We start from the raw sequence: 24,767 nt of genomic DNA, 5'->3' as shown, positions 1-24,767 counted from the left end.
ATGTTCTGGGCTACAGACATCAGCCCTTTGTTTATATGCAGCTGCTAGCTGGGAAGTCTTGTTTCCAATTCTCCGGGTAGCTTGAAGTTGTGGCTTGGTCCTTCCTGCACCTTCTATGCTAGATTTGCTACCCACCAAGGCTTGAGTTCTGTTGGAATAACCACTTCTGTCGGCTTCCTTATGTTGGTGTCTGACATGGACGTCTCCTGGCCGGCGATCCACTGACCTGGCAGCCTGAGCAATTGCTTGTAGGTGCGCATGTATTACTGTGGGTTGTTTCTCCTTAGCCCAAGTGGCTGCCCTCTTCACCATATTTTCTTTGTAGATAGCGGCCCAGTTTATTTTTTCTCCTGCTTCTGCTTCTTTGAGCAGTCTGTAGTTCTTATTGGACATATCGTGTGTCTTGCGCATGAACATGACGTTCTGCAAGAAAAATGTGAATTGTTCCCGTCGGGTTTCATCTGCCACGTCCTTCACTTGATGCATGTTTCTAGTCTTTGGAATTTCTTCTTCCACCCTCAACTTCAGATTTGTGTCTATCACACCATCCATTGGTAATCCTAGTGCATGATGCACTACGAGCTCTGAAACTTTTATGGGCTCCTTTCCCTCTATATAAACTGTGTTTGTCTCGAGAAATTGATTTATCAGTTTCCCCACATCCTTGGGGTCCTGTAGCTCTTCCCACTCTTGATGCTCTTTCTTCCTTGTATCGGGGACGATCATGGGCACGCAGAGGCTTTTGTCAGGCCTTTTGTTTGGCCTCTCGGACTTGTTGATTTTCGGCATGGTGATGTTGTCTGAGAAAGTGTTGCAGATGGGTGCGAGAGTTGTGAGCAAGAGGGCAGATTGTGAATGTGCGTTTTTAGACTCCTTGTGTTCTTTGTTGCGATGTTTTCTCCTTTTTTCTTCCTTTTTTGGAGTGTTGTCATTTTCAGCTTCCCGATTTTCGATGTGATGTGACCCTTGATTCATATCATGGCCATGGTCTCGGCCTAATGGTATTAAAGCTTTCTTACTATCTTCCCGTCTTGCTGTTGCGAGTGGGGTTTTAATGATATTGTGACACCTGTCCACCATGCAGTTGCTTATGCCGTCATCATGGCCTTTTGAGTTGTTGACGTGGATCGGGCTGGCACACACTTGGTGACTCGCTTTTTTACTATCTTGGATTTGCTTGGTTGCGGAGATGTGAGATTTTGCGGTCTAGCCACCCTTGCGGACTCCCCATCCTTCCCCGGCTTTGTGGTCTTTTGAATTTTCCGCATCCACTTCCACTAGTGAGATCGTGCCACAGCATATACTCCGGACTAGCTCCTGGTCTGCCACTTCTACTTCTTCCGGTGTAATCACCACCGGGTAGCCTTTGTATTTTCTCATCTTGAAGCCATTTACTATCTTTGGAAAAGGTGTACCATCCATGTTTTCTAAGGTAAAGGCATTCTGGCTGATCGGGTCTTTCGCTATGAATGGTCCAATCCACCGGATTTTGAATTTTCCAGGGTGAGGTCCCAGCTTGGAACTGTAAACCAATACAAGATCTCCTTTCTCGAAAATCCTGTGCTTGAGATGCCTATTAGTCCAAGCCTCTCTTCTTCGCTGCACTATCTCCGCCTTTAGAGAGCTGATTTGCCTTTTTCTCTAAGGCTAAGAGTTCTTGTATTCTAATCTCCCAGGATTCTTCCATTGGCAACTTCTCTTGAATGGCCACTCTTAGATCGGGTACCACGAATTCCATGGGCATAACTGCTTCCAACCCATAGACCAACTTGTGAGATTCCTTGTCTTGCAAGAGTGAGTCCTTCATTGACAGAGAGAGATTGACAATCTGTGTATGTTTTCAGTTCTTTGAGAAAGAGAGGAGAAAGATAACTTCTTTTATGAGAGGAGAGATTTGAGAGAATATCTTCATTTTGAGAAGGAGATTTTTCTTTTGGAAAGGCTGCTGAACTCCAGGGAGCTCGTTGTATTGTCGCGCGCCCTTCTCGTTGCCTGCGCACCTGTGCACTGCCCGCCATTCCCTTCGCCCCCCCCCCCCCCCCCCCCCCTCACCTCCCACCCGCCATCCCCTTTTGTACTGCGCACCCCTCCTCCTGCCAACCTTCACCTCGCCTTGCACATCCCCTCATCCTGCCCCCCCATCCAGCCCTTCCTTCCTTGTCTTTCTCTTGCTTCACTGCCCGCCTTTGCTTCTAGATTAGGGGAGGTGATTGGATTTACAGCCCACATTTTATCTTCTTGGATGCAGAGCAGAGAGCACCTTCTTCGCCCTTGGTGAGATCTCTTCTGTGAGATTGGGATTGCATGAGGAGCTTCTTGTTTCATATTCCTCCATGGTCAGTTTAGGAGGCTTACAGGCAGCCCATTGTGTGGAATGACTTGATCTTGGATGAATTTGGTAGACCTCTTGGAGCAGCCACGCATATCCGCTGGGTTGCTTGGGTGACTCTTCTCTGCTCAGTGTTGGATTGGAAAAAGCTCATGAGTCTCATGGAGGATGAAAGAATGCTTTGCATGTAGCACTTGAGAGGCACTAGTCAAAGGATTATGCAGGTGAATGCAGCCATACCTAACCACTAGTCAAAGGATTATGCAGGTGAATGCAGCCATACCTAACCACTGGATCATAGGGAACTTCGTGGAAGGGCTTCATCACTTATGATTTGGGGTATTCTCAGGAACAGGGGTACCTATTCAAGTCATGTGCCTCCCCACTTTGGGTTAGGATGATGTACCGGTCTGCTACTCCATTCAGGATAGATGGCTCTTGGAGAAGCCTTGAGTAGGATATCTATCATTGAGGGTTTGGTGGTCGGGCCAGTGAGAGTGGTGGGCAAGGTAGGAAAGCACATCTATATTGATCCATCTCAAGGGATGATTATGGACTCTTGGAGCCTCTGGCTATATGATGGGTGTCCTATCAGATACTTGCACTGGGATCCCAGTGAGTGGGAGTGGAGGGATGCCTTTAACCCCATGAAGAGCATGCCCTTCTTTAGTTACCCTGTGCGGAACACCAAACACTTGGTTCTAGGACAAATCGAGCGAGTCCCCACTTCTAGACCGCATTGGGAGGCTTATGGGATCACCCTTGACATTCATGGAGCTTTTTGGTGAAGGTTGTGGCACTTGTACAGGAAAACGATGATTTCCTCTCTTATTTGGCTTTCTCTACATGGTGGGCTTGCCACACCAACCAGTGGACAGTTTACCATTGCTTATGGGAGTGCAGGGAGGCACAGAGGGTATGGACTGCAATAGCACATCTCTTTGGAAGGATGAGGAGAGATGCCTAGATTTGTTTTGGTGCCAATGTCTGGTTGACATAGTCGGGCCGCAAATCAGGTTTGAAGGGAATGACACAGATATGATCATGCGGGTTACCCAGAGAGTGGGTCGGCGATGTCTTCTTCAGGATATGCCAAAGTTAGGCTACGTACCTTCAGCACAGAGGTTGGACATTGCATTGGAGATTATTGCTAGCATCATAGCGTGGCACATCTTGAAGGCTAGATGCACTGAGGCTGTCACCATTTTGGGCATCTCCAGAATTCATGTGTGTGGAAGGGCTTTGGATGCCCAAAAGATCAAGAATGTACAAGCTTTGGGAATGGGGGATTATCCAGTACAGAGGACCAAGTGGTCGTAGCATGGTCTAGGCACTCGAGTTGGACACAGAAATGGGTTTTGGAGTTCAAGTGTCAAGTGGAAAGTATGTATGGAGAACTCTTGAGGATTTGGAGGAGATCGAGCATGGTGCTTACATGTATTTCTCATGTGGTGGAACACAAAGAGATCATCTCCTAAATTTTAGGGAAAGTTGCTATTTATTGCAATCTTCGATGGAATTTCCGTTCGCATCATTAACTCCGGAATTTGACAGAGATCGAGTATTGCCAAAGCACCGATGTGAAATTAGCTATCATATGGGATATTTTTAGAGCTAAAGATTGTGGAATTTTTGGCCTTTGGATTTGTGACATGTGGCAGATAAGAGGATAAAAGTGAGAAAAGTGTCCTCATACTTGTCAATTCAGCTCTACACATGGCGAGTTATCTCTGGGGCGAGTTTGAGCTTCAAGCAGATTTTTGGAGGCTGAAAACTCTGATTTTTCTCCATTTCTCTTCATTTCTAAGCCCACCATAGCCATATCCAGCTTGGGGAAGAAGATTTTCACTACTCCACACCACCTTGCAAATCCCGGATGGCTGTTTTTCAGCAAAACAGTCCTGAAGCTTGCTGAAATTTATGGTTCTATGCGATATACAGGCTGTTTTTCAAGTTTTGGCACTCATGGATGCAACATACAGGCTCTTATACTGGTTTATGCGCTCGTGGATGAGCCACATGTGCTGGTTTACAGGTTTATGAGCTCATGAATGAGCCACATGGGCTGGTTTACAGGTTTGTGCTCGTAGAAGAGCCATATGGGCTGTCATATAAGTTTATGTGCGTATGAAGAGCCATGTGGGTTGTTATACATGTTTGTGCGTCTATGGAAGGACCTTATTGGATGAAGGACAGGTTTATGGTTGTATATGGATAATCTGGCATTTCCCATGGGGAGAGTAAGGCCCTCAAAGCTTGTACATGTTATATTACTCCTTGGATAATGAAATACTCCAGGGGGGGGGGGGGGGGGGTGTTTCGGCCTCTATGCGGTGTTATATGTGCAACTTTTGTTTTCAGCTTTGTGGATTGTTTAATGGCTGTGATTAAATGTCGAAATGTTTAATTGTGCTCATGGTCAAAGCGATGCGCACCCACTCTTGCGCTTCCCAGGTGAGTTATAGAGGCCATGGAGGGCACTTTGGTTTATGATACCCACTACATTTGCAGGATCTGGTGTGATATCATCCACACGCTCATGGCCACATGGGCTAGGATTCAAGGGTCTTCGAGCGCCACAAAAAGAAAGTGTGGCCAATTTATGAGAGAATGGGATCATGGCATCTTTTTCACTCAATCTCATATGGGGCCTTGCCGGCAGCACAAGGCACCGGATTGGTTGAGATTTCCCCCTTGTTTGGTCTGAAATCTCCCTTTTTGTAAAATTTTTTCATACTTAATAGAAGTCTCTTTTCAGGAAAAAAAGAAATATTTTTTTAGAAAGAGAGAGTCTTTCAATTCTTAGAGAGAGAGAAATGAAATGTTATATTAACGTCTTCAAAAGGCCAAAGTGACCTATGAGACCAAAGTTACAACCATATGACATCTGATACACTATTTGGAAAAGAAAAGAAAGGACTGAAGGTAAGTATCTAGCCCTACAATACATCAGTAGGGAGCATCCAGAAGAAGCAACTAGGGAGAGTGGGAAGCTAATGCTACTAGTTAAAATGGGGTACATGAGTACATGGATACATGAATAGAGTTTATAAGAGATAAAGCCGGCCTAGCTCGGGTTGATTCACAGCTCCACACAGCTGCAGCATTATGCACCCGTGTTGACAAAACTCTACGTCTTCTTCGGCCCCTCTTTTTCACATGTCAGTCTGTGTCTCATTATCTCGGGTGTCTTTTCTACTTGTCTTGCATGCAACTAATGCTAGCTCATTGACATTGACCAAGCAAACATGTGCCATTGATAACTTCTAAGCCTCTCCATGTGGCCGCAGCTTCTCCATTATCCTTGTTGTATGTGATCTTTAGCACAGTTGTACTATTGGTCATACTGAATACAAGTCTCTTTTTAAGAAAGAAGAGGACCATGTTTTTCTCCAGCATCACTGATGCAATATCTGGTTTGTCAGTAGCTTCAACAAAAGCTCAAGTGCAGACCTTATGAATTGAATTATTATGGATGGAAGGTTTGAAACTTATTTGCTTTCAATAGTCGTAAACTGAGCTAACTTCAATTTCTTGTCTTTGTACAGGATTGCCAACTGTACATGAGGAGAACCCTGAAGCGGTGATACTTGCACATGAGTTGACTCTACGAAGACTAGGAAAAGGTTGGCCATTTCTCTCCTTTCATGCGGTTCCAGTGATCTGTTGATTGTTTTTAAAGGCCACTTAGAAGTAATGATGTGGTCTTTGACATAAGACATGGGGTAACCTAGAAGCAAAAGTTACATATTTTACCAGTAGATCCAAAGTGAATGATGAGGGAACAGTTTTGTGGTGTAAAAGTTTTATGCTGTGAGATGGAAGGGAGCTGGAGCTCCCCCTTACCTTACGCAGCAGCACAACCACCACCCCCCTCCACCCCACAAAACCCTGTTTGCGCACTTCCCCCTCCTTTTCCTATTCACACCACCCAATGCAGCCTTTCCCCCTTCCCCACGAGTTACGCTGACCTCTGCCTCTCTTCTTGCATTTCTGCCCTCCTTTTTACTGTTTGCCCTCCTTTTCCGTCCACTCCACTTCTCTGCCGAACCCCACTGCTCCCGCTCTTGGGTGCAGCGAGCCCTCCCCCTCCCAACCCCAAGTGGTCCACCTTTTTCTTTCCTTTCACCTCAGCTTTGCTGCTGAGAGGGGAGTCTTTAGATACATCCACAGTGATAATGTACATCCACACAAGGCCAAGGACAGTGCTAACGCTGAGTGGACCTATATGTTAGCACGCATTTACACCCACATGGAGTGCTTGCGACCACTTGGAGACCTTCCGATCACAGGGAACTTCGTGGGGAAGGGCCTCGTCACTTATAGTTTGGGGTATTTTCAGGGACATGGGTACCTCTTTAGGTCATGTGCCTCCCCACTTTGGGTGAGGACGGTGTACCAGTTGTTTACTCCATTCAGGATAGATGGCTCGTGGTGCGAAGTCTTGGGCAGGGTATTATTGAGGGTCCGACAGTCCAGGCGGTGAGAGTGGTGGGCAGGCAGGGAAGCACATCTATATCGATCCCCCTCAAGGGATGATTACGGACGCTTGGAGCCTGCACTAGGACCCCGGTGAGTGTGGAGAGATGCTTTCAACCCCATGAAAAGCACGTCCTTCTTTAGTTACACTGTGATACTTGGTTATGGTGTAGAGAGTCCCTACTTTTAGACTGCACTGGGAGGCTTATGGGATCACCCTTGACATTCAGAGAGCTTTTTGGCAAAGGTTGTGGCACTCATGTAGGGAAACAATGATTTCCTCTTTTAGTTGGCTTTCTCTACATGGTGTCCTGGCCACCTATCAACCAATGGAGATCAGTCGTTGGTCCTGGCCCAGCTTGTCTGAGATATGCAGGAGCTTCAGAGAGTCTTACCATTGCTTATGGGAGTGCAGGGAGGCGTAGAGGATTTGGATTGCAATAGCACACCTTTTTGGAAGGATGAGGAGGGATGCCTACATTTATTTTGGTGCTATTGTTTGGTTGACATAGTCCGGCCCGCAAATCAGGTTTGAAGGGAACGACAAAGATATGGTCATGTGGGTTACCCAGGGAGTGGGTCGATGCTGCCATCTTCAAGACATGCCAGAGTCAGGCTACATACCTCCTACACAGAGATTGGACATTGCATGGGAGATTATGCTAGCATCACAACCTGGCACATGTGGAAGGCTAGATGTAGTGAGGCCATGGAGGGCGCTTAGGTTTATGATACACATCGCATTTGCAGGATCTGGTGTAATATTATCGACATGCTCATGGCGACTTGGGCCAAGAATCAGGGATGTTAGAGGGCTGTAGAGAGAAAATGTGGCCAATTCATGAGAGAATGGGATCATGTCATCTTTTTCACTCTCTCATATGGGACATTGTTGGCAGCACAAGGCACGGGATTGGTTGAGATTTCCCCCTTGCTTGGTTTGAAATCTCCCTTCTTGTAAATTTTTTCATACTTAATAGAAGCCTCTTCTCTAAAAGAAAATAGAATATACATATTCTTGGCATTTTCATGGGGTTTTTGGATGACAACTCGTGTATATGAATTATTCATGGTTGTATGTGGATAAATCTTGAACATGTGCTCCCTCAAACCTTGTACATGATATTTTTCTCCTTGGTTAATAAAATACTCCAAGAGGAGAGGGGGAGAGGGGGGGGGGGGGGGGGGTCAGCCCATTCCGGCCTCTATGTGGTGTCAGATGTGCACATCTCTCTTTTATAGTTTTTTGGAATTAAGAGGCATATGTTTAAGTCTGTGGCCAATTTAAGTGTTTAATTGCAGTAATGGTCAAGTGTTTTTGTGAAACCCATGCTCGCCCACATAGAGTTACATTGGTATCAGAGCCTTGGCTCTCTCACATTCGTGTGAAGACGATCCTATCGATGTATAAACACTCACTATTAGTGTAGTTAAACACTACGAGCCTATTCACTTATGAAAGCAGACATGCATCATGAGCAAAAGAATGTTTGGCTTATGGATATGAGGGTTCGTGTAATCTATTTTGGAAGCATAGACTTTGCCTCTGTGCCTGGACCAATTTGACTTATTCTTGAAGACCATAGAAATCTCTTCCGGACTCATGACGAACTTGACAAATAAGAGATAAGTACTTGTTGTTTGTTTCATGTTTAGCAAATATGCATTTCGGATAAGTTCTTACCCTTGTATGTGTATACAAGGAGAAGAGTGAATTGTTTGCCCTGAGATGTTTCAAGGAAACATTCCAATGGTTGAAAAAGTATGGTATGTATGGTATATAGGATTATCATATGGATTTATGGCTCCCTTCATTGGGATGTATTGGATTTATATTGCGCACGAGAACTCGTGGATCAAGGATTTTTCTATGGATTTCTATTGGTGGCCTGTAAAAATATTGGTGGGCGAAATGCTTGTAAAATATTGGTGGCTGAAATACCTATAAACTAAGTGTAGTAGAAATGTTTATGGAGCACTAGGACATCTATACATGTGAGTCATTCTTATCTTATGTTACACACTTCAGCCTACCTCTCCTCCAAGGTGTGTGGCCAAAGTACCAACACAGTGTAAATGGTAGAGTGGCCACCTCTCCTTCAAGTTGTGTGGTGAGTACCAACACGGAGTGCAAGTAGTAGAGTCTTGATTCGAGCCTTGTGGCTCTGGATTGGTAGTTGTTTGTGTGCCTTGAGCCTTTTGGCTATGGATTGGCACCTATTTTGTGCCTTGAGCTTTTGGGCTTTGTACTGGCACGTGTTTGTGTGCCTCTTGAGAGAGCCTCATTAGCATGAAACGAGAACTTAGAGCGCCTATCCAAGACCACCAATCGCTCATCTCCGACTGTAGATAAAAGATCTGAAATCCAAGGAGAATGAGGATGCTTCTCATGTTCCCTCTGAAGCACCACAATCCTCCATCTGATAGCTCTCTCCTTTTCCAAGATCTCGTGTTTATTGGCCAATGCAACTGACTGATGGTGCTGGCTGGTCCTTTCTAGAGCCATGGTAACCTTGTGGCGAGGGTCAGGATCATCACATGACCTCCAAATCTCTCTGATCACAAGTGAGGTCTCTGCATACAAATAAAGAGAATCAGGGATGTTAACACGCGGGGAGACATTCTGAGTCCCAAGCTCCTTGAGACAAAGAACAACTGGGCAATGATCTGATTTGGTGGTGCTAGGCATAATAGCGATAGTGCCCCCCCTATCAAGGGCCCAATCATCCACATAGAATCTATCCAGCCGTGCAAAAATGCAATCATTTCCGCCCGTGCGATTATGCCAAGAGTAAGAGAGAATTAGGCCTCCTCTGGAAGTCATCCTCTGTCCAACAATCCCTGCCATATAAGAAAAGTGTGAACCTCTCCCATGAGGCACGCTCCAAGGGGTGAATTTTTCCCTCACGGCCACCCTTTTTGTCGAAAGGCAGCTCAACCATATTGAAATCTCCTTGAACTATCCAATGATCAACCTAGGGGAGAAGCCCTGTTATGGCTTCCCAAAAGGCCACCCTTCTGTTGGATTTTGAAAAAGCATACGACAGAGTGGATTGGGGTTTTTTGGAAGGCACTATGGCACATATGGGATTCTCCCAGGATTGGATCAGAGGGGTCTCGTGTCCTTATAGGGAGGCCCATAGCACGGTTTTGGCTTGTGGGGGACGGGGTGAGCGCTTTCAGATTTCTCACTCGGTGTGACACGGTTGTCCTTTTGCTCCCCTACTTTTTCTCATTGTGGCAGAGGCCATGAGCAGATTTCTTCAGGCCACCCCACGTGTCACGAGTCTCAGATTGCCTTTATGCTTGTGGATTCAGAGTTAGCAGTTGACACCGCAATGTTTCTGGAGGCCGCACATGCTTGTCTTTGTGCTTTTCAGACAGCCTTGGATATGTTCTGTTTTGAAATCTCCTTGAAAACATTTCTCCAGCTGCCATCCATCGTTAATTGGCACAAGTTTGTCGGATTTTGGGTCAATGACTGACTCCCCACAGATAGATTGGGGCTTAGATGTCGGGTTTACTTGGATTGAGAGAGGATGTACTGCCAGGTACCTTGGCTCTGAGGTTGGCATTGACATTTCCCCAGCACATCAGTTTGCACTTGTACTCATTAGCTTTAAGAGCAAACTTCAGCATTGGAGCAGCAGGAAGCTTGATCTAGCATCCAGAGTGTTGGTGGTTAACCAAGTGCTGTTGGCCATGGCCTGGTTCATCATCTCGTGTTGGGTTTTTCATAGAGGATGCATTGGCCAACTTCGCCGCTTCATTAGGAACTTTTTGTGGTCAAGGTTGGCCGGGCTAGAATTGCTTGGAAACCATTATCAAACCTAAGCATGAGGGGGGATTGAATATCATTGACCCAGAGGTGCAGTGTAAGGCGTTGCTTTGCAAGTTGATGGTCTGAGGATTTCTTCCTAGCACTGAGCCTTGGAAGGACTTTCTCATGCAATAGGTTCTGAGATGCACTCCAGGCAGGGGTGGCGACTCGCTCTATAGCTCACAGTTCATCTTTTTTGAGGCAAATCACCGCCCCCCCTCCTCCCCTCTGGTTAGGTCCCTTCTTCAGGCGTGGGAGTGCATGAGAAGTTTTCTAGTTCATATACCTCCTCGGTCAGTTGAGGAGGCTTACAGACAGCCCATTTTGTGGAATGATTTGATTATGGATCAGCATGGTAGATCTCTTGGCGTTGCCACACATATCCATTGGGCTGCTTGGGAGATGTTTTTTTGTTGTCTTGGAGTTTAAGAGTTTTAAGAGCCTCACAGAGGATCAAAGGGTTGGCCTTACTCAGCACTTGAGGGGAGCTAGTCGGAAGATTATGCAAATTGATGCAGCCATACCCAACCATTGGGTTACATGGGCCTTTCTGGATGGATATCCTCACTTGTGGTTTGGGGTTTTTTATGGGACCGGAGTTCCTCTGCAGATTATGGGTCTCCCCTTGCCAGGGAAGGGTGAGGTACCATTTTTCTTTTCTGTTCACGATGGGTGGCAATTGGAGAAATGTGTGGTGTAGGATATGGTTGAGGGCCCGGTGGTTCGGCCCGTGAGAGTTGTTGTTAGAGCAGGGAAGCACTTCTATATTGACCCCCCTCCCCCTCCCCCCCCCCTAGAGATGATCACAGATGCTTCTTGCCTTTGGCTGTTTGGTGGATGCCCTATCAAACATTTGCCTTGGGATCTCGGTGAGTGGGAATGGAGGGATGCCACCAATCCGATGAAAAGTTTGCCTTTCTATAGCTACACTGTGAGGAATGCCAGGCAGCTTGTCTTGGGACAGATTTATAGAGTCCCTACCCTTAGACCTCTGGTATTACCTCTGACATTCAGAGGAGGTTCTGGCGAAGGCTATGGCACTCTTATAGGAAGGCACAAATCTCCTCATTCTTTTGGATTTCACTACATGGTGGGCTGGCCACCGACCAATGGAGATCGGTTATTGGTGTTAGCCCAACTTGCCCGAGATGTGCAAGAGCTTCAAAGACAATTTATCATTGCCTATGGGAATGCAGAGAAGCACATAGGATTTTGACTGTGATAGCACACCTATTTGGCAGGATTAGTTAGGATGCCTACATATTTTTTGGTGCTATCATTTGGTTGACTCAATCGACTCCCAGCTTAGGTATTACCCCCAGCGTAGGTATGAGGTGGACGACAGGAGTCACATCATTTTGATCAAGCAAGGAGTTGCTCAGCGGGGTTGCCTTCAGGATTTGCCAGATTCAGGATACGCCCCGCAGGCACAGAGATTGGATAGTGCATGGGAGATTATTGCTAGTATTACAACCTGGCACGTCTGATAGGCTAGATGCACTCAGGCCATAGAGGGCACTATTGTCTTGGACACACAGTGTCTTTGTAGGATTTGGAGTGATATTATCCATACCCTTATGGAAACTTGGGCCAAAATCCAGGGATCTTCGAGGGCCGCAGAGAGAAAGCGCGGCGAGTTTATGAGAGTGGGATCATGGTCTATTCTTCATTTCCACTCAAATGGGACCTTGTTGGCAACACAAGGCACCCGATTGGTTGAGATCTCCACCTAGTTTGGTTTGAAATCTCCCTTTTGTATATTTTTTCATACTTAATAGAACTCTTCTCCGAAAAAAAGAAGAAGAAGAAAGAAACATGATTTCTACATGGTGCTCACATACATTTCTTGTAAGGTGAAATACAAAGGATCACACTCCTGAAATCTAGGATTGTTACTATTTTTGGACAATCCCCAATGGAAATTATGTTTGTCTTTACGTCCATAAGGCTATATGGCTGAGTCATAGGCCCATAGAGCTATTCATGAACCCATATGGCTGAGATATAATACCCCATTGCAATAGCATGACTCAAATACATGCCCAACTGCTGTAGCAAGTGCCCAATGGATGTCCATATATAACTGATTAAGAAGACAAATGCCCAATTTCTTGAAAATCGTACTACAATGAGCAGCCTTCGAGAGAGTGAGAAAGAGAGCAGCCAGCATTAGGGAAGCCTAAAGTGGTGATAGAGGACCATATTCTTGGAGTAGAGAATCACCAAGAATAGAGAAGAGTTGCCAACTTGGTAGAGGCTAGTTTGTATCAATAGAGCTTGCTCAAATGAAGAGAGAGGGCTCCAATTTATAGATTTGAGGCTATCATGAACTAGAGTTACAAGTAAAAGCTATAATGATAAGTGGAGAGCTGAGGTGACAAGTGTGAGGCCACTTGTCTCACTTTGATCCAATGTCGTGTCACATTTCCCAATTGAAGAGATGGTTCCCACCTATAAACTTTATCTCTAAAAATATCTCAACTTGTACACCTTCTCTCAAAGGTTCTTTCGCAAGTCCCCTCCATTTGCTTAGCTTATGGACCTAATGACGCAAACAAAATCTCCATCGGGGGTTGTCCAAAAATACTAACTCTCCTAAATTTTAGGTGTGATCCTTTGTATTTCACCTTATTAAAATTGTATGTGAGCATCATGTAGAACCATGTTTCAAAGCTAGATCTCTCGCAAATCCTCGGGAGCTCTCTATATATGCTCTCCACTTGACACTTGAGCTCCAATGCCCATTTGTGTGATCCTTGAAGTATTTCATTGCTAGGAGTTGGACACCCATGAGTCCAATCTGACCCCTTATGCTGATCTTTCTTAGGTGCCTAAAGCAACCTGAGGCACTTGATCTTTTGTAGTGGATAATCCCCCATTCCCAAAGCTTGTACTTTCCAAATATTTATACATCATGGAGTCTCTCAGACCCCTTTCATACTGGGAAATGTCCAGGCTGGTGACATCATCCCAAGCTTCTTAAAAGTTATCGGCATTTTTGAGCTTCAAGCCATATATCCAAGATATAATCTTGCCCCATCAACTGGGAGAGATAAGACAATCTCATAAATCCAATACAGCCATGTCCCAAATCAATGGGCAAGACTAAATAAGTATCCATAATACCAATATCAAATTCATGTCCCGAATAAACGGGTGAGACAAATCAGTCCCATAATTCCAAATATCATAACCATGTACCAAATAAATGGGTGAGACAAAACACTCCCGTAATATCATAACCATGTCCCAAATAAATGGATGAAACAAAACAATCGCATATGTCCAGATATCATAATCATGTCCCAAATAAATGGGCGATACAAATCAGTCCAAGAAATGGAGATATCATGACCATGCCCCAATTAAAGGGGTGATACTAATGAGTCTCCATAATACGAATACTCAATAATATCTTTTTGTCCATACTCCAAGCCAACTCTAAGGAGAAGTCCCTTGTTCCCCAATCTCGAGTGTCATGTCAAACGTATGCTACTCTCCACTGGTTTCCATGCTTACACATGCGAATACAAGGCCGAGAAATAGAAGACCAATCGACCATGCACGCGGATGTAGAACGTCAATTGGATCTGAGTGCAAGCATCAAATCCCCTGCATACTAGAGTCCGGTCTACTGACACTTGGCGGAGACATAGTCCCTTGCCGACAAGGTGTTAGTCTACATGATGCTTGGCGTAGACATAAGTCCTCTACCAACAAGGTGTCAATCCACATGACCCTTGGTGTAGACATAAGTCCCCTACCAACCAAATGTCGTGTCCACATGCCAACTAGGCGCCATGTCCACTCTACCACTCGCACTCCATGTTGGTACTCTAATTACACTCGTTTGAGAAGAGGTGGGCTCAAGTGTGTAACATAAGATAAGAATCACCCACAGACATAGATATCCTGGTGCTCCATAAACATTTTTGCTACACATAGTTTATAGGCATTTCGGCCACACCAATAGTTTTACAAGCATTTCGGCCGCCAATAGAAATCCATAGAAAAATCCTCGATCCATGAGTTGTCATGCGCTCCATGAATCCAATACATTCGAGTGAAGGGAGCCATAAATCCTTATGATAATGATGTATACCATGGATACCAGGCTTTTCAATCACTAATAACCCACATAGCTGTCCATAAACCCATATGACTGAATCATAAGCCCAGACACTTGTCCATGTACGCATATGGCTGAATCATAAGCCCATAAAGCTGTCCATGAACCCAAATGACTTAATCATAAGCCCATAAAGCTGTCCATAAACCCATATGGCAAATACAATACCCCATGGCAATAGCAAGTGCCCGATGGGTCAACTACATGCCCAATTACTGAAAATCATAACACAATGATTAAATACCCTTGCCTTCAATATTTCTTGGTGATGGAAGCGTTCAAAACAGTCCCCAACAGTTGGTATAGTTCATGGGGAGCCTGGGAGAAATGAAATGAAATTTTATATTAACGTCTTCAAAAGGCCATAATGACCTATGAGACCAAAAAGTTACATCATGGTGGATATGATACAATGTCTGGATAAAAAACCAGAAAATGAAAAATAAAGATGATACTACTGGCACCTAGAAAATGAAACTGGAGAGAGAGAAAGAGAGCAACTTGCATTAGGGCAGCGTGTAGCAGTGATAGAGAGCCATAACCTTGGAGTAGAGAATGTGAGGGAAAAAGGACGAAAGGACCAGATGTACGAGAGATCAAAGCAAAAAAACACAGCATGAATTGGGTGAGTGAGTGTATATATGATGGTGAGTGAAAATATGTACAAGAGCCCTCTGATGTGAGGAGACTCTGAGTAGAAGACCGGTGCAAAAGCAAAGATGACGTCAAAGGTGAAGCACGGTCGATGACAAAGGCTCCCGTCTATGTGAGACAAAGGCACTTCAAGAGGTGGTCGGTGTTGAAGGCTCATGTCGATGCAGAGGCACTTTGAGGTGGTAGTGTGCAACGGAAGGTGAAGAAATGATGATATCGATGATGATGCAGACTCTGGTGACAAGGGTGTTGCGGTACCTGAAGGGTGATGAAGAGCAGAGAGGGCTTCCGTCCCGAGTGGTGGTGGTGCAAGCTTTGGTGACAAGGGTGCTGCAATACCTAAGTGGTGGTGAGGAGCAAAGAGGGTTGCCGTCCCGAGTGGTGGAAGTGGTGCAAGCTCTGGTGACAATGGTGCTGCAATACCCGAGGAATGGAGAGGAGCAGAGGGCTGCCGTCCCGAGTGGTGTGAGATGGTGAGCAAAGAGTGGGCTGCTGTCCCAAGGTAAACTGTAGAAGAAAAACGATGATAAACTGTAGCAGAGAGTGGGCTTCTGTTCCAAGGTATGTACTGATGATAAAACGCCGAGGTGCTGTACTGTATAGCAGAGAGGGATGCTGTCCCATAAACTGAAGATAAAAATGTTGAGGTGCTGTATGTAGCAGAGAGGACTGCTGTCCCATGAGCTGAGATAAAACGATGGTATGCTCTACTGTAGCAGAGAGGGCTGTTGTCCCATGAACTGATATGAAACGTTGATGTGCTGGAGCTGACAGGCGAGGATGATGAATCAGATGCAGTGTAGGCGCTGGCAGCAATAGAAGCAGCAGCAGCAGATCATGATGTGGTACCGGATGTGTGCAATGAAGTGGTATGGAATGATGTGGTGATGAGGCAAAACTATATCTAATATGTGGGGCTGCTGGTCGGCCAAGCGAGGGGCTGTTGGCAAGCAACAAGACCCAAAAAACATGAAATAAAGCGAGTAAAATCCAAAAAATTCCCCTTTTTAGGGTTGGATAAATACCATTTTCACACACCCCCTCAGGCCAAAAAGGGGACCATAAGAGAAGGTGAGAGAAGATGATGGATGCGAGGGTCCCACATTGACACACTAGCAGAAGGAATGTATCCCCCACTGGAAGCAAAGTCTAATAAAGTCAGAGAGGGAGATCGTGATGGCAAAGGTAGTGAAGGTGAGTTGATGTAGATGGGTTGATCGTCTCCCAAGGTAAGATCTTGAATGGGGCTCTCCTCTGAGTAAGAAGTCCCATTCCTTGTGTGGTCCAGATCAGAGTTTGGAGAATCAATTTCTGCTGAGAAAAATCGGTCCTCCGGGAATGCGGGTAGATGATCCATGCTGTGTGCTCTCAAGGTCTTCAATCCCTTTGCTCATGATATCTGTAATACCATGTGAGGGCAAAAGGACGAAAGGACCAGATGTACGAGAGATCACGAGTGTATATATGATGGTGAGTGAAAATATGTACAAGAGCCCTCTGAGGAGACTCTGAGTAGAAGATCGGTGCAAAAGCAAAGATGATGTCAGAGCTGAAGCACAGTCAATGACGAAGGCCCACGTCATTGTGAGGCAAAGGCACTCCGAGAGGTGGTCTGTGTCTAAGTCTCGCGTCTATGGATGCAGAGGCACTCCGAGGTGGTAGTGTGCAACAAAAGGTGAAGTGATGATGATGTCGATGATGATGCAGGCTCTAGTGATAAGGGTGCTGTGGTACTTGAAGGGTGATGAAGAGCAGAGAGGGCTGCCGTCCCGAGTGGTGGTGGTGCAAGCTCTCGTGACAAGGGTGCTCCAATACCTAAGTGGTGGTGAGGAGCAAAGAGGGCTTCCGTCCCGAGTGGTGGTGGTGCAAGCTCTGGTGACAAGGGTGTTGCAATACCTGAGTGGTGGTGAGGAGCAGAGAGGGTTGCCGTCCCAAGTGGTGGAAGTGGTGCAATCTTTGGTATCAAGGGTGCTGCAATACTTGAGGGATGGAGAGGAGCAGAGAGGGCTGCTGTCTCGAGTGGTGTGAGATGGTGAGCAGAGAGTGGGGTGTTGTCCCAAGGTAAACTGTACAAGAAAAATGATGATAAACTGTAGCAAAGAGTGGGCTGCTGTCCCAAGGTATGTATTGATGATAAAACGCTGAGGTGCTATACTGTGTAGTAGAGAGGACTGTTGTCCCATGAACTAAAGATAAAATGTTGAGGTGTTGTATGTAGCAGAGAGGGTTGCTATCCCATGAGATGAGATAAAATGATGGTATGCTCTAATGTAGCAGAGAGGGCTGCTGTCCCACGAACTGATATGAAACGCTGATGTGCTGGAGCTGACAGGTGAGGATGATGAATCAGATGCAGTGTAGGCGCCGGCAGCAGCAGTAGCAGATCATGATGTGGTACCGGATGTGTGCAATGAAGTGGTACGGAATGATGTGGTGATGAGGCAAAACTATATATAATATGTGGGGCTGCTGGTCGGCCAAGCTAGGGGCTATCGGCCAGCAGCAAGACCCAAAAAACATGAAATAAAGCCAATAAAATCCAAAAAATTCCCCTTTTTAGGGCTGGATAAATACCATTTTCACACAGAGAATCACCAATAATGGAGAAGAGTTGCCAACATGGTAGAGGCTAGTTTGTAGTAGTAGAGCTTGCTCAAATGAAGAGAGGGGGCTCCAAGTTATATATTTGGAAAATCTTGAAGACAACACTGCTAAGCAACTCCTTGCCTAACCATAATGGCCAAGCTCCAGTCAGTCCCCTCGAATCTCAGCTGAGGCCCAGACTGTGTCAACCAAATGATAGAACCAAAAGAAATGATAGCATCCCTCTTAATCCTACCAAAGAGGTGTGCAATCGCAGGCCAAACCCTCTGTGCTTCCTTGCATTCCCATAAACAATGGTAAACTGACTCCGAAACTCCTGCACATCTAGGGCATGCTGGGCAAGCACCAGTAACAAACCTCCACTGATTGGTGGCTAGACCACCATGAAGAGAAACCCAGATAAAGGAGGAAATCAGTGGCTTCCTATAAGAATGCCACAATCTCCGCCAAAATACCCTCTGAATGTCAGTTGAAATGCCGTAAGATTCCCAATGGGGTCTAAGAGTAGTGACACTCTGAATGTGTCCCAAGATAAGATGTCTGGCCTTCTGCACCGTATAACTGAAAAAAGGTATGCTTTTCAAAGGGTTACAAGCATCCTTCCACTCTCACTCACCGGGGTCCCAATGCAAATGTCTGATAGGGCAACCACCATACAACCAAAGGCTAACACTCTCTGTGATCATCCCGCAGGGGGGGGGGGGGGGGGGGGGGGGGGGGGGGGGGGGCGGGGGTCATCAAAGACGTGCTTCCCTAACGTGCCAACAACTCTGACTGGACGAATCTGGGGGCCCTCAATAAGGTCCTGCACGTCACATCTCTCCAGCGGCCATCCATCCTGTATAGAAAAAAGACTGGTACATCATCCTCCCTAGGCAAGGGGAGACCCATAACCTGAAGAGGAACACTTGTCCCAGAAAAAACCCCAAACCAAGAATGATGATGGCCTTCCAACAAAGATCCAGTAATCCAGTGGTTGGGAATGGCTGCATCAATCCGTGCAATCCTCCGGCTAGAGCCTCTCAAATGCTGCGTGAAATCCAATCTCTGCACCTCGGTGAGGCTCTAAAGCCTCTTCCAAGCCAACACTATGGGGCATAGGGTCTCCAGCCAACCCAAAGAATATGCATAGCTGCCCCAAGAGGCCTACCATGCACATCTAAGATCAAATCATTCCATAGAATGGGCTGCCGGTTAGCTTCCTCCGCTGCTGAACGCGGGGGGATGTGTACCAAAAAACTCCTCAGGCAGTCCCAGGCCTGTAGGAGGGACCTAACCAGGGGGGATGAAGGGGAGCGGTGAATTGCATCCGAAAAAATAAAGCGTGAGCTGAGAGTCCAATCACCTCCGTGGACACACTTCGTGATCTGCTGGATGAGAAAGTCCTTCCACGGCTCAGTGCCTGAAAGAAAGCCCCTAAGGAAAGCTTACAAAGCAAAGCCTTACATTGCACCTCAAGGTCAATGATATTCAATCCCCCTTCCTGCTTAGGCCTGATAATGGTTTCCCAAGCAACTCTGGCCCTGGTGTGTGCATTTCCATCAAGCCCTGACCAAAGAAAGTTCCGAATAAGGCGACGAAGCTGGCCAATGCAGCCCTTATGAAAAATCCAGCACGAAGCGATAAACCAAGCCGTGGCTAGCAAAACTTGGTTAACCACCAAAGCTCTAGAGGCCAAGTCAAGCTTCCTTCACTCCAGTGATGAAGTTTGCTTTTAATGCTTAAGAGCACTGGAGCAAACTGTTGTGCAGGGGAGATGTCAACGCCCATCTGACAACCAAGGTATCTGGCAGAGCATCCTCTCTCAATCCAAGTAAAACCAACATTCTGTACCCCAATCTACAAGAGGAGAATCACTGATCCAAAAACCAACTGACTTACGCCAATTGATAGTAGCTCCTGCTGCCAAACAAAAGGCCTCCAAAGTGTCCGGAAAGCACATAAACAAGCATGTGAAGCTTCAAGGAACAACGCCGTACCATCTGCTAACTCAAAGTCCAAAAACTCTTCCTCCGTGCATAAAGGCAGCTTGAGAGCCACAACACTAGGGGCAGCCCGAAGAAACCTGCTCATAGCCTCAGCTACAATGAGGTACAGTAAAGGGGCGAGGGGACAGCCCTGCCTCACTGAACGGGAAATCTGAAAACGCTCACCGTGCCCCCGACAAGCTAAAACAGTGCTATGAGCCTCGTTGTATAGGTAGGACACCCCTCTGATCGAGTTTTGGGAAAACCCCATGTGTGCCATAGTGCCCTCCAAAATCCCAATCCACTCTGTCATAAGCTTTTTCAAAATCAAGCAAAAGAATGGCAAGAGGTTGCTGACTAGACTTTGCCCACTCGATAGCTTCCCAGAAAGAAAAGATGTTATCAAATATACTCCTTCCTTGGAGGAACCCATTCTGTGTATCATGGATAGTCCTTTGGAGAATCGGCTGCAACCTTATACTCAAGGCTTTAGCTAAGATTTTATATGCAGATCCAAGGAGGGTGATGGGCCTCCATTGCTTGATGTCAGTCTTGTCCCCACTCTTGGGGATAAGGTGAATCAGCCCCTCCGTGAGGTATGGCGGCATCATACCCGACAACCACATTTCCTGAAGGGCAACAGCGATAGCATCTCCAATATGATCCCAAAAAAGAATAAAGAAGGCGGGAGAAAGACCATCATCCCCTGGGCATGAACCACTGGAAAGAGCATGCAATGCATGAAGGAATTCATCCTTCGAGAAAGGGGCATCCAGGGAAGAACACATAGCATCTGTAATGAGCCTGGGCATGCACTCCCAAACTTTCTGCCGTGCCACATCACTCTGAGGAGAGGGCACCTCTGCAATCAACAAAGACCGATAAAAATGTGAAGCAATACCTCTCACCTTATCAGGCTCAATCTGAACCTCACCCTGTGAATCCTGCAAGTACCTCACAGAATCCCTGCTATGGGAAGGCATGTGTGCTAAAAAAAACTCTTTGTTGCATCTGCCACCCATCTGAGTCCAAAAAGCCTCGTTCGCATGAAACGCGAACTCAGCCCTCCTGTCCATGGCCAACTGCAACTCTGCTCTAACTGTGGTCAAGAGGTCTGTAATCCAAGGCGCATGTGGATGCTTTTCACGTTCCCTCTGAAGAGCAGCAATCCTATGCCTAATAGCTCTCTCCTTGTCCAGAGCCTCCTCCTTCTTGGATAAGGCAGTGCTTTGATAATGATGGCTGGTCCTCTCAAGAGCTAGCGCAATATTATGACGAGGATCAGGACCGTCACAAGATCTCCATATTTCTCTGATCTCAAGGGAGATGTCAGCATCTAGATAAAGAGAGTCAGGGATACGGACACGGGGAGAGGCCGAGCGAGCCCCAGGCTCCCTGAGACACAAAACGACAGGGCAATGATTGGATTTGGTGGTTCCAGGCATAATAGCAATTGTGCCTCCTCTGTCCAAGGACCAATTATCCACATAAAACCTGTCCAGACGTGCAAAGATGCTCTCATCCCCGCTTTTGCGGTTATGCCAAGAGAAAGATAAGGAATTTGGCCTTCTCTGGAAGTCATCCTCAGTCCAGCAATCCCTGCCAAAAAAAGAAAGTGTGAACCTCTCCCATGAGGTTCGCTCCAAAGGGTGTAAACCCCTTCGTGTCCACCCTTCTTGTCAGAAGGTTGCTCAACCATATTAAAATCTCCTCCCACTATCCAATGCTCAACCTGGGCAATGACATTTGTAATGGTGTCCCAAAAGGCCACCCTTTCACCTCTCACGTTAGGTGTATAGATATTGAAGATTCCCAATTTGTGACCCTCATGCATGATCAAGATCCACTGCGCTCTAGCAGGGATGATAACACCGTGTCCAATAACATGAGGCATAACAGATGGTGCCATTGAAATGCAAACACCCCCTCTAGTCCCAACTGCCGAGGACCAAAAGGTGTGCCAGAAAGCATCTTACCAATTTTGCCACACTGAGATCTATCCAATTTGTGTTCGAGCAACAAAAGTACATCCATAGACCCTCTTGGAGCAAGCTTCGGGTGCTTGATCCTTTGTATTGGATAATGCCCCGTTCTCAAAGTTGGTTACCTTGCAAATATTTAGGTGTTTTGGAGTCCCTCAGACCCCTTTTCATACTAGGAAATGTGCGTGCTGGTGACAGTGTGGGGCACCATTGACATACTTATGATCCAAGAGCACCCCCACCAGCCCTACCCATCATTTTGGGAAGATTCTTCTAGGCAGGAGCCACAACTACGAGTCCGCTACTATTGGGTCCATGGGGAACCAGGGTGGAGTCAACATCTCAGTTGGAGAGCGCTTGGCTTTATAGGTGGTGGACACAGGCACGATTATCTTTGGACGTGCATAATGGCTGATTCTTAAGGTTGGGGAGGCTCGGTTGCCCGGTTTTTCCTCCTCAACATTTACACTCCCAATTGGGCTATGGACCACACTGCCTTTTGGATTGAGGGGTGCATAGGAGGCGACCTCAACATTCTAGAGGACCTAGGGTAGTGCCGCGGGGGCAACGTAGTTCCCACGTAGGGCCTGAGTGCGTTGCTTGGGAGGAGCTTACCTTCCACGTAAGAGACCAGGACACCTGGTACCTGCCATAGCCTTGCCTTCTCCCCATGTTATTGCCGTATGGACAGCGCTACCCTTTCTAGAATTTGATCAGATGCCCCATAGCCTCACCTTCTCCTGATCTAAGTGCGAGTTGGACAGCCCTACCCTTTCTTGCTTGGATCGCTTCTATGTAGATGAGTGGGTGTGTGATAGAGACGGCATGGTGGGCATTCTCATCGGCACCACTTTTCAGTCCATGCCCTAGTGATTACTCATTTGGCAGACCCATGGCACCGAGACCGTCAGCAGTTAGCGAGGATCCCTAACCTCCTCCTCCAAAAGCGTGCCATAGTTAGGAGGATTCAGGAGATTTGGGCCATCTATTTCTTCTCCCCCCCAGGATGCCATATCGACCTTGGACCGTGCCCTTGAAGAGGTCTGCCAGTTCCTCCACTCAGCAACCCAGGAGAGGCTCATAGGTCTTAGAGAGTGAGAAAGAGGCCTCTGCCGCAACCTTACCTCTGTTTACTGCCGAGACCCTTGATAGCCCGTGGGTAGGAGCCCACATGGAGACCGCTTGCACTGTTGTGGCCTCCTTGGAGGGGTCTAGATCCTCCAAGGAGGTAAAGCCTCCCAAATCTCCTCTATCCTCCTACAATCCCCGAGTCCCAAAGCAAGCTTCTGTGGGATGCGAACACTCTGTTGCCGCTCTAGTCTCTCTATGGGTCATCCAGATGCAGGATAAATGGGGCGCGATCTCATAACGTGGTGCTAGCTAAAATACCAAGCGTACCCTCTCCACTGCAAGCCCACTCATTCACATAGAACCTGTCAATGTGGCGGAGGTTTTGGTCCATGCATCCTCCTATCAGATTTGGAAAAACAGAGGCTGTGGCCAAAGTCCAGCTAATGCCAAGGATCTTGACCACTCACGGAAAGAACTAACACCTCCCAGTCCAAGTACTTGTTCTCGAAATGGTGTCCTTTGAATAGTCAGAGTCTCCGTAGTGTGAAGGGGTTATTGAGTCTTTTGGTGTGAAGTTTGAACACTCTAGGTGTGAACCACCTCTTCGTAAGGCTCAGAAGATAAGGCCTTAGTGCCCATTGTACATGGTGTGAGTATTATCATTCATAATACAATCATTGTGTTCATGTGCAATCTCTCTCACTTGAGTTATATTTCTTCGGCACCAGCAACCTAGCCCACACCTCCTAGTACCTCCTCGATCAGGCGATCAGGGCACCGGCCACGCTCCCAGGGAGTCACCACTGCTAGTGCAGTCATCTTATGTCGTGCTCGTCGGCCACGCCCACGAGGATCCCGACCACGGCATTCTCACCATCGCCAGATCAGAGCCATTATTGCTTGGCATTGGAGGCGCCTACCTTGCTTCTACGACCTCTCCATTCTAGATAGACCCATGGCGGAGATATTTGATCTGAGAGGGCAGCACTTAAAGTGATCAGCATACATGGATCTACTTGATATACATTTTCCAGTATTTTCTACTCAGTATCATCTAGGAGTCTTACTTAGAGTTCTTATAACTGTAAGACAATCAATTTATTGTACTTTTCAGTTTCATTTAGTTGTTCTCTTTGATGAGACACCAACTTCAGATGTACTCTCAGTTTTGGTCTCATAGCCCATTATGGCCTCTTAGAGACGTTAATATTTCATTTCATGCCAGAAGCTGCCACAATGATAGGGGAACTCCGGGCAGAAATGGAAGCCCTAAAGGCTACGGTCAAGGACCATACAGTGGAGGAAGGGGAATTGAATATTCAGGAGGGTCTAAGGACTGACTTGGAGCAGTTGAAAGCTGCGAGTGATAAGCTGCGGGAAGAACAGCAGACCACTAAGAAAGATTGGGTGGAGGTGGTGAAGAAGCACAAACCCCGGCAGAGCATCATACATGAGACTCACGGGAGGAGAAACGCAGGAAGGATAGGGCCCTCCATGTGCGAGTACGGGGGCTACAGGCGGGGGCTTCCCCAAAGGAGGATGCCATGACACTTTGCCAAATGCTAGGAGTGGACAGGACCGCCCCCCCCTTTGCAGATACATGGAGGGTAGGAAAGGATATGACACAAGAGCAACCCCTCATCATTAGATTCCCTGATGCCACCAGCAAACAGGCCTTCTTAGAAAGGCGAGCTGCCCTCAAGGGCACACATGTATACATGGGAGATGATCT

At 46.7% G+C, this 24,767-nt stretch overlaps 1 protein-coding gene across 1 annotated transcript in view; it reads left to right on the top strand.

The window, feature by feature from the left end:
• LOC147625532 (Metallo-hydrolase/oxidoreductase superfamily protein) overlaps nt 1–24,767 on the top strand; it is a 174,218-nt gene that overhangs the window by 56,066 nt on the left and 93,385 nt on the right. The window contains 1 exon segment of the mRNA XM_086817033.1: nt 5,878–5,955. Coding sequence (XP_086673159.1) covers nt 5,878–5,955 — 78 coding nt within the window.

Source organism: Cibotium barometz, chromosome 23 (genome assembly GCF_041138505.1).
Source record: "Cibotium barometz isolate CiBa-2024 chromosome 23, ASM4113850v1, whole genome shotgun sequence".
Classification (NCBI taxonomy): Eukaryota; Viridiplantae; Streptophyta; class Polypodiopsida; order Cyatheales; family Cibotiaceae; genus Cibotium; species Cibotium barometz.
This window is presented reverse-complemented; position numbering and strand designations above follow the sequence as displayed.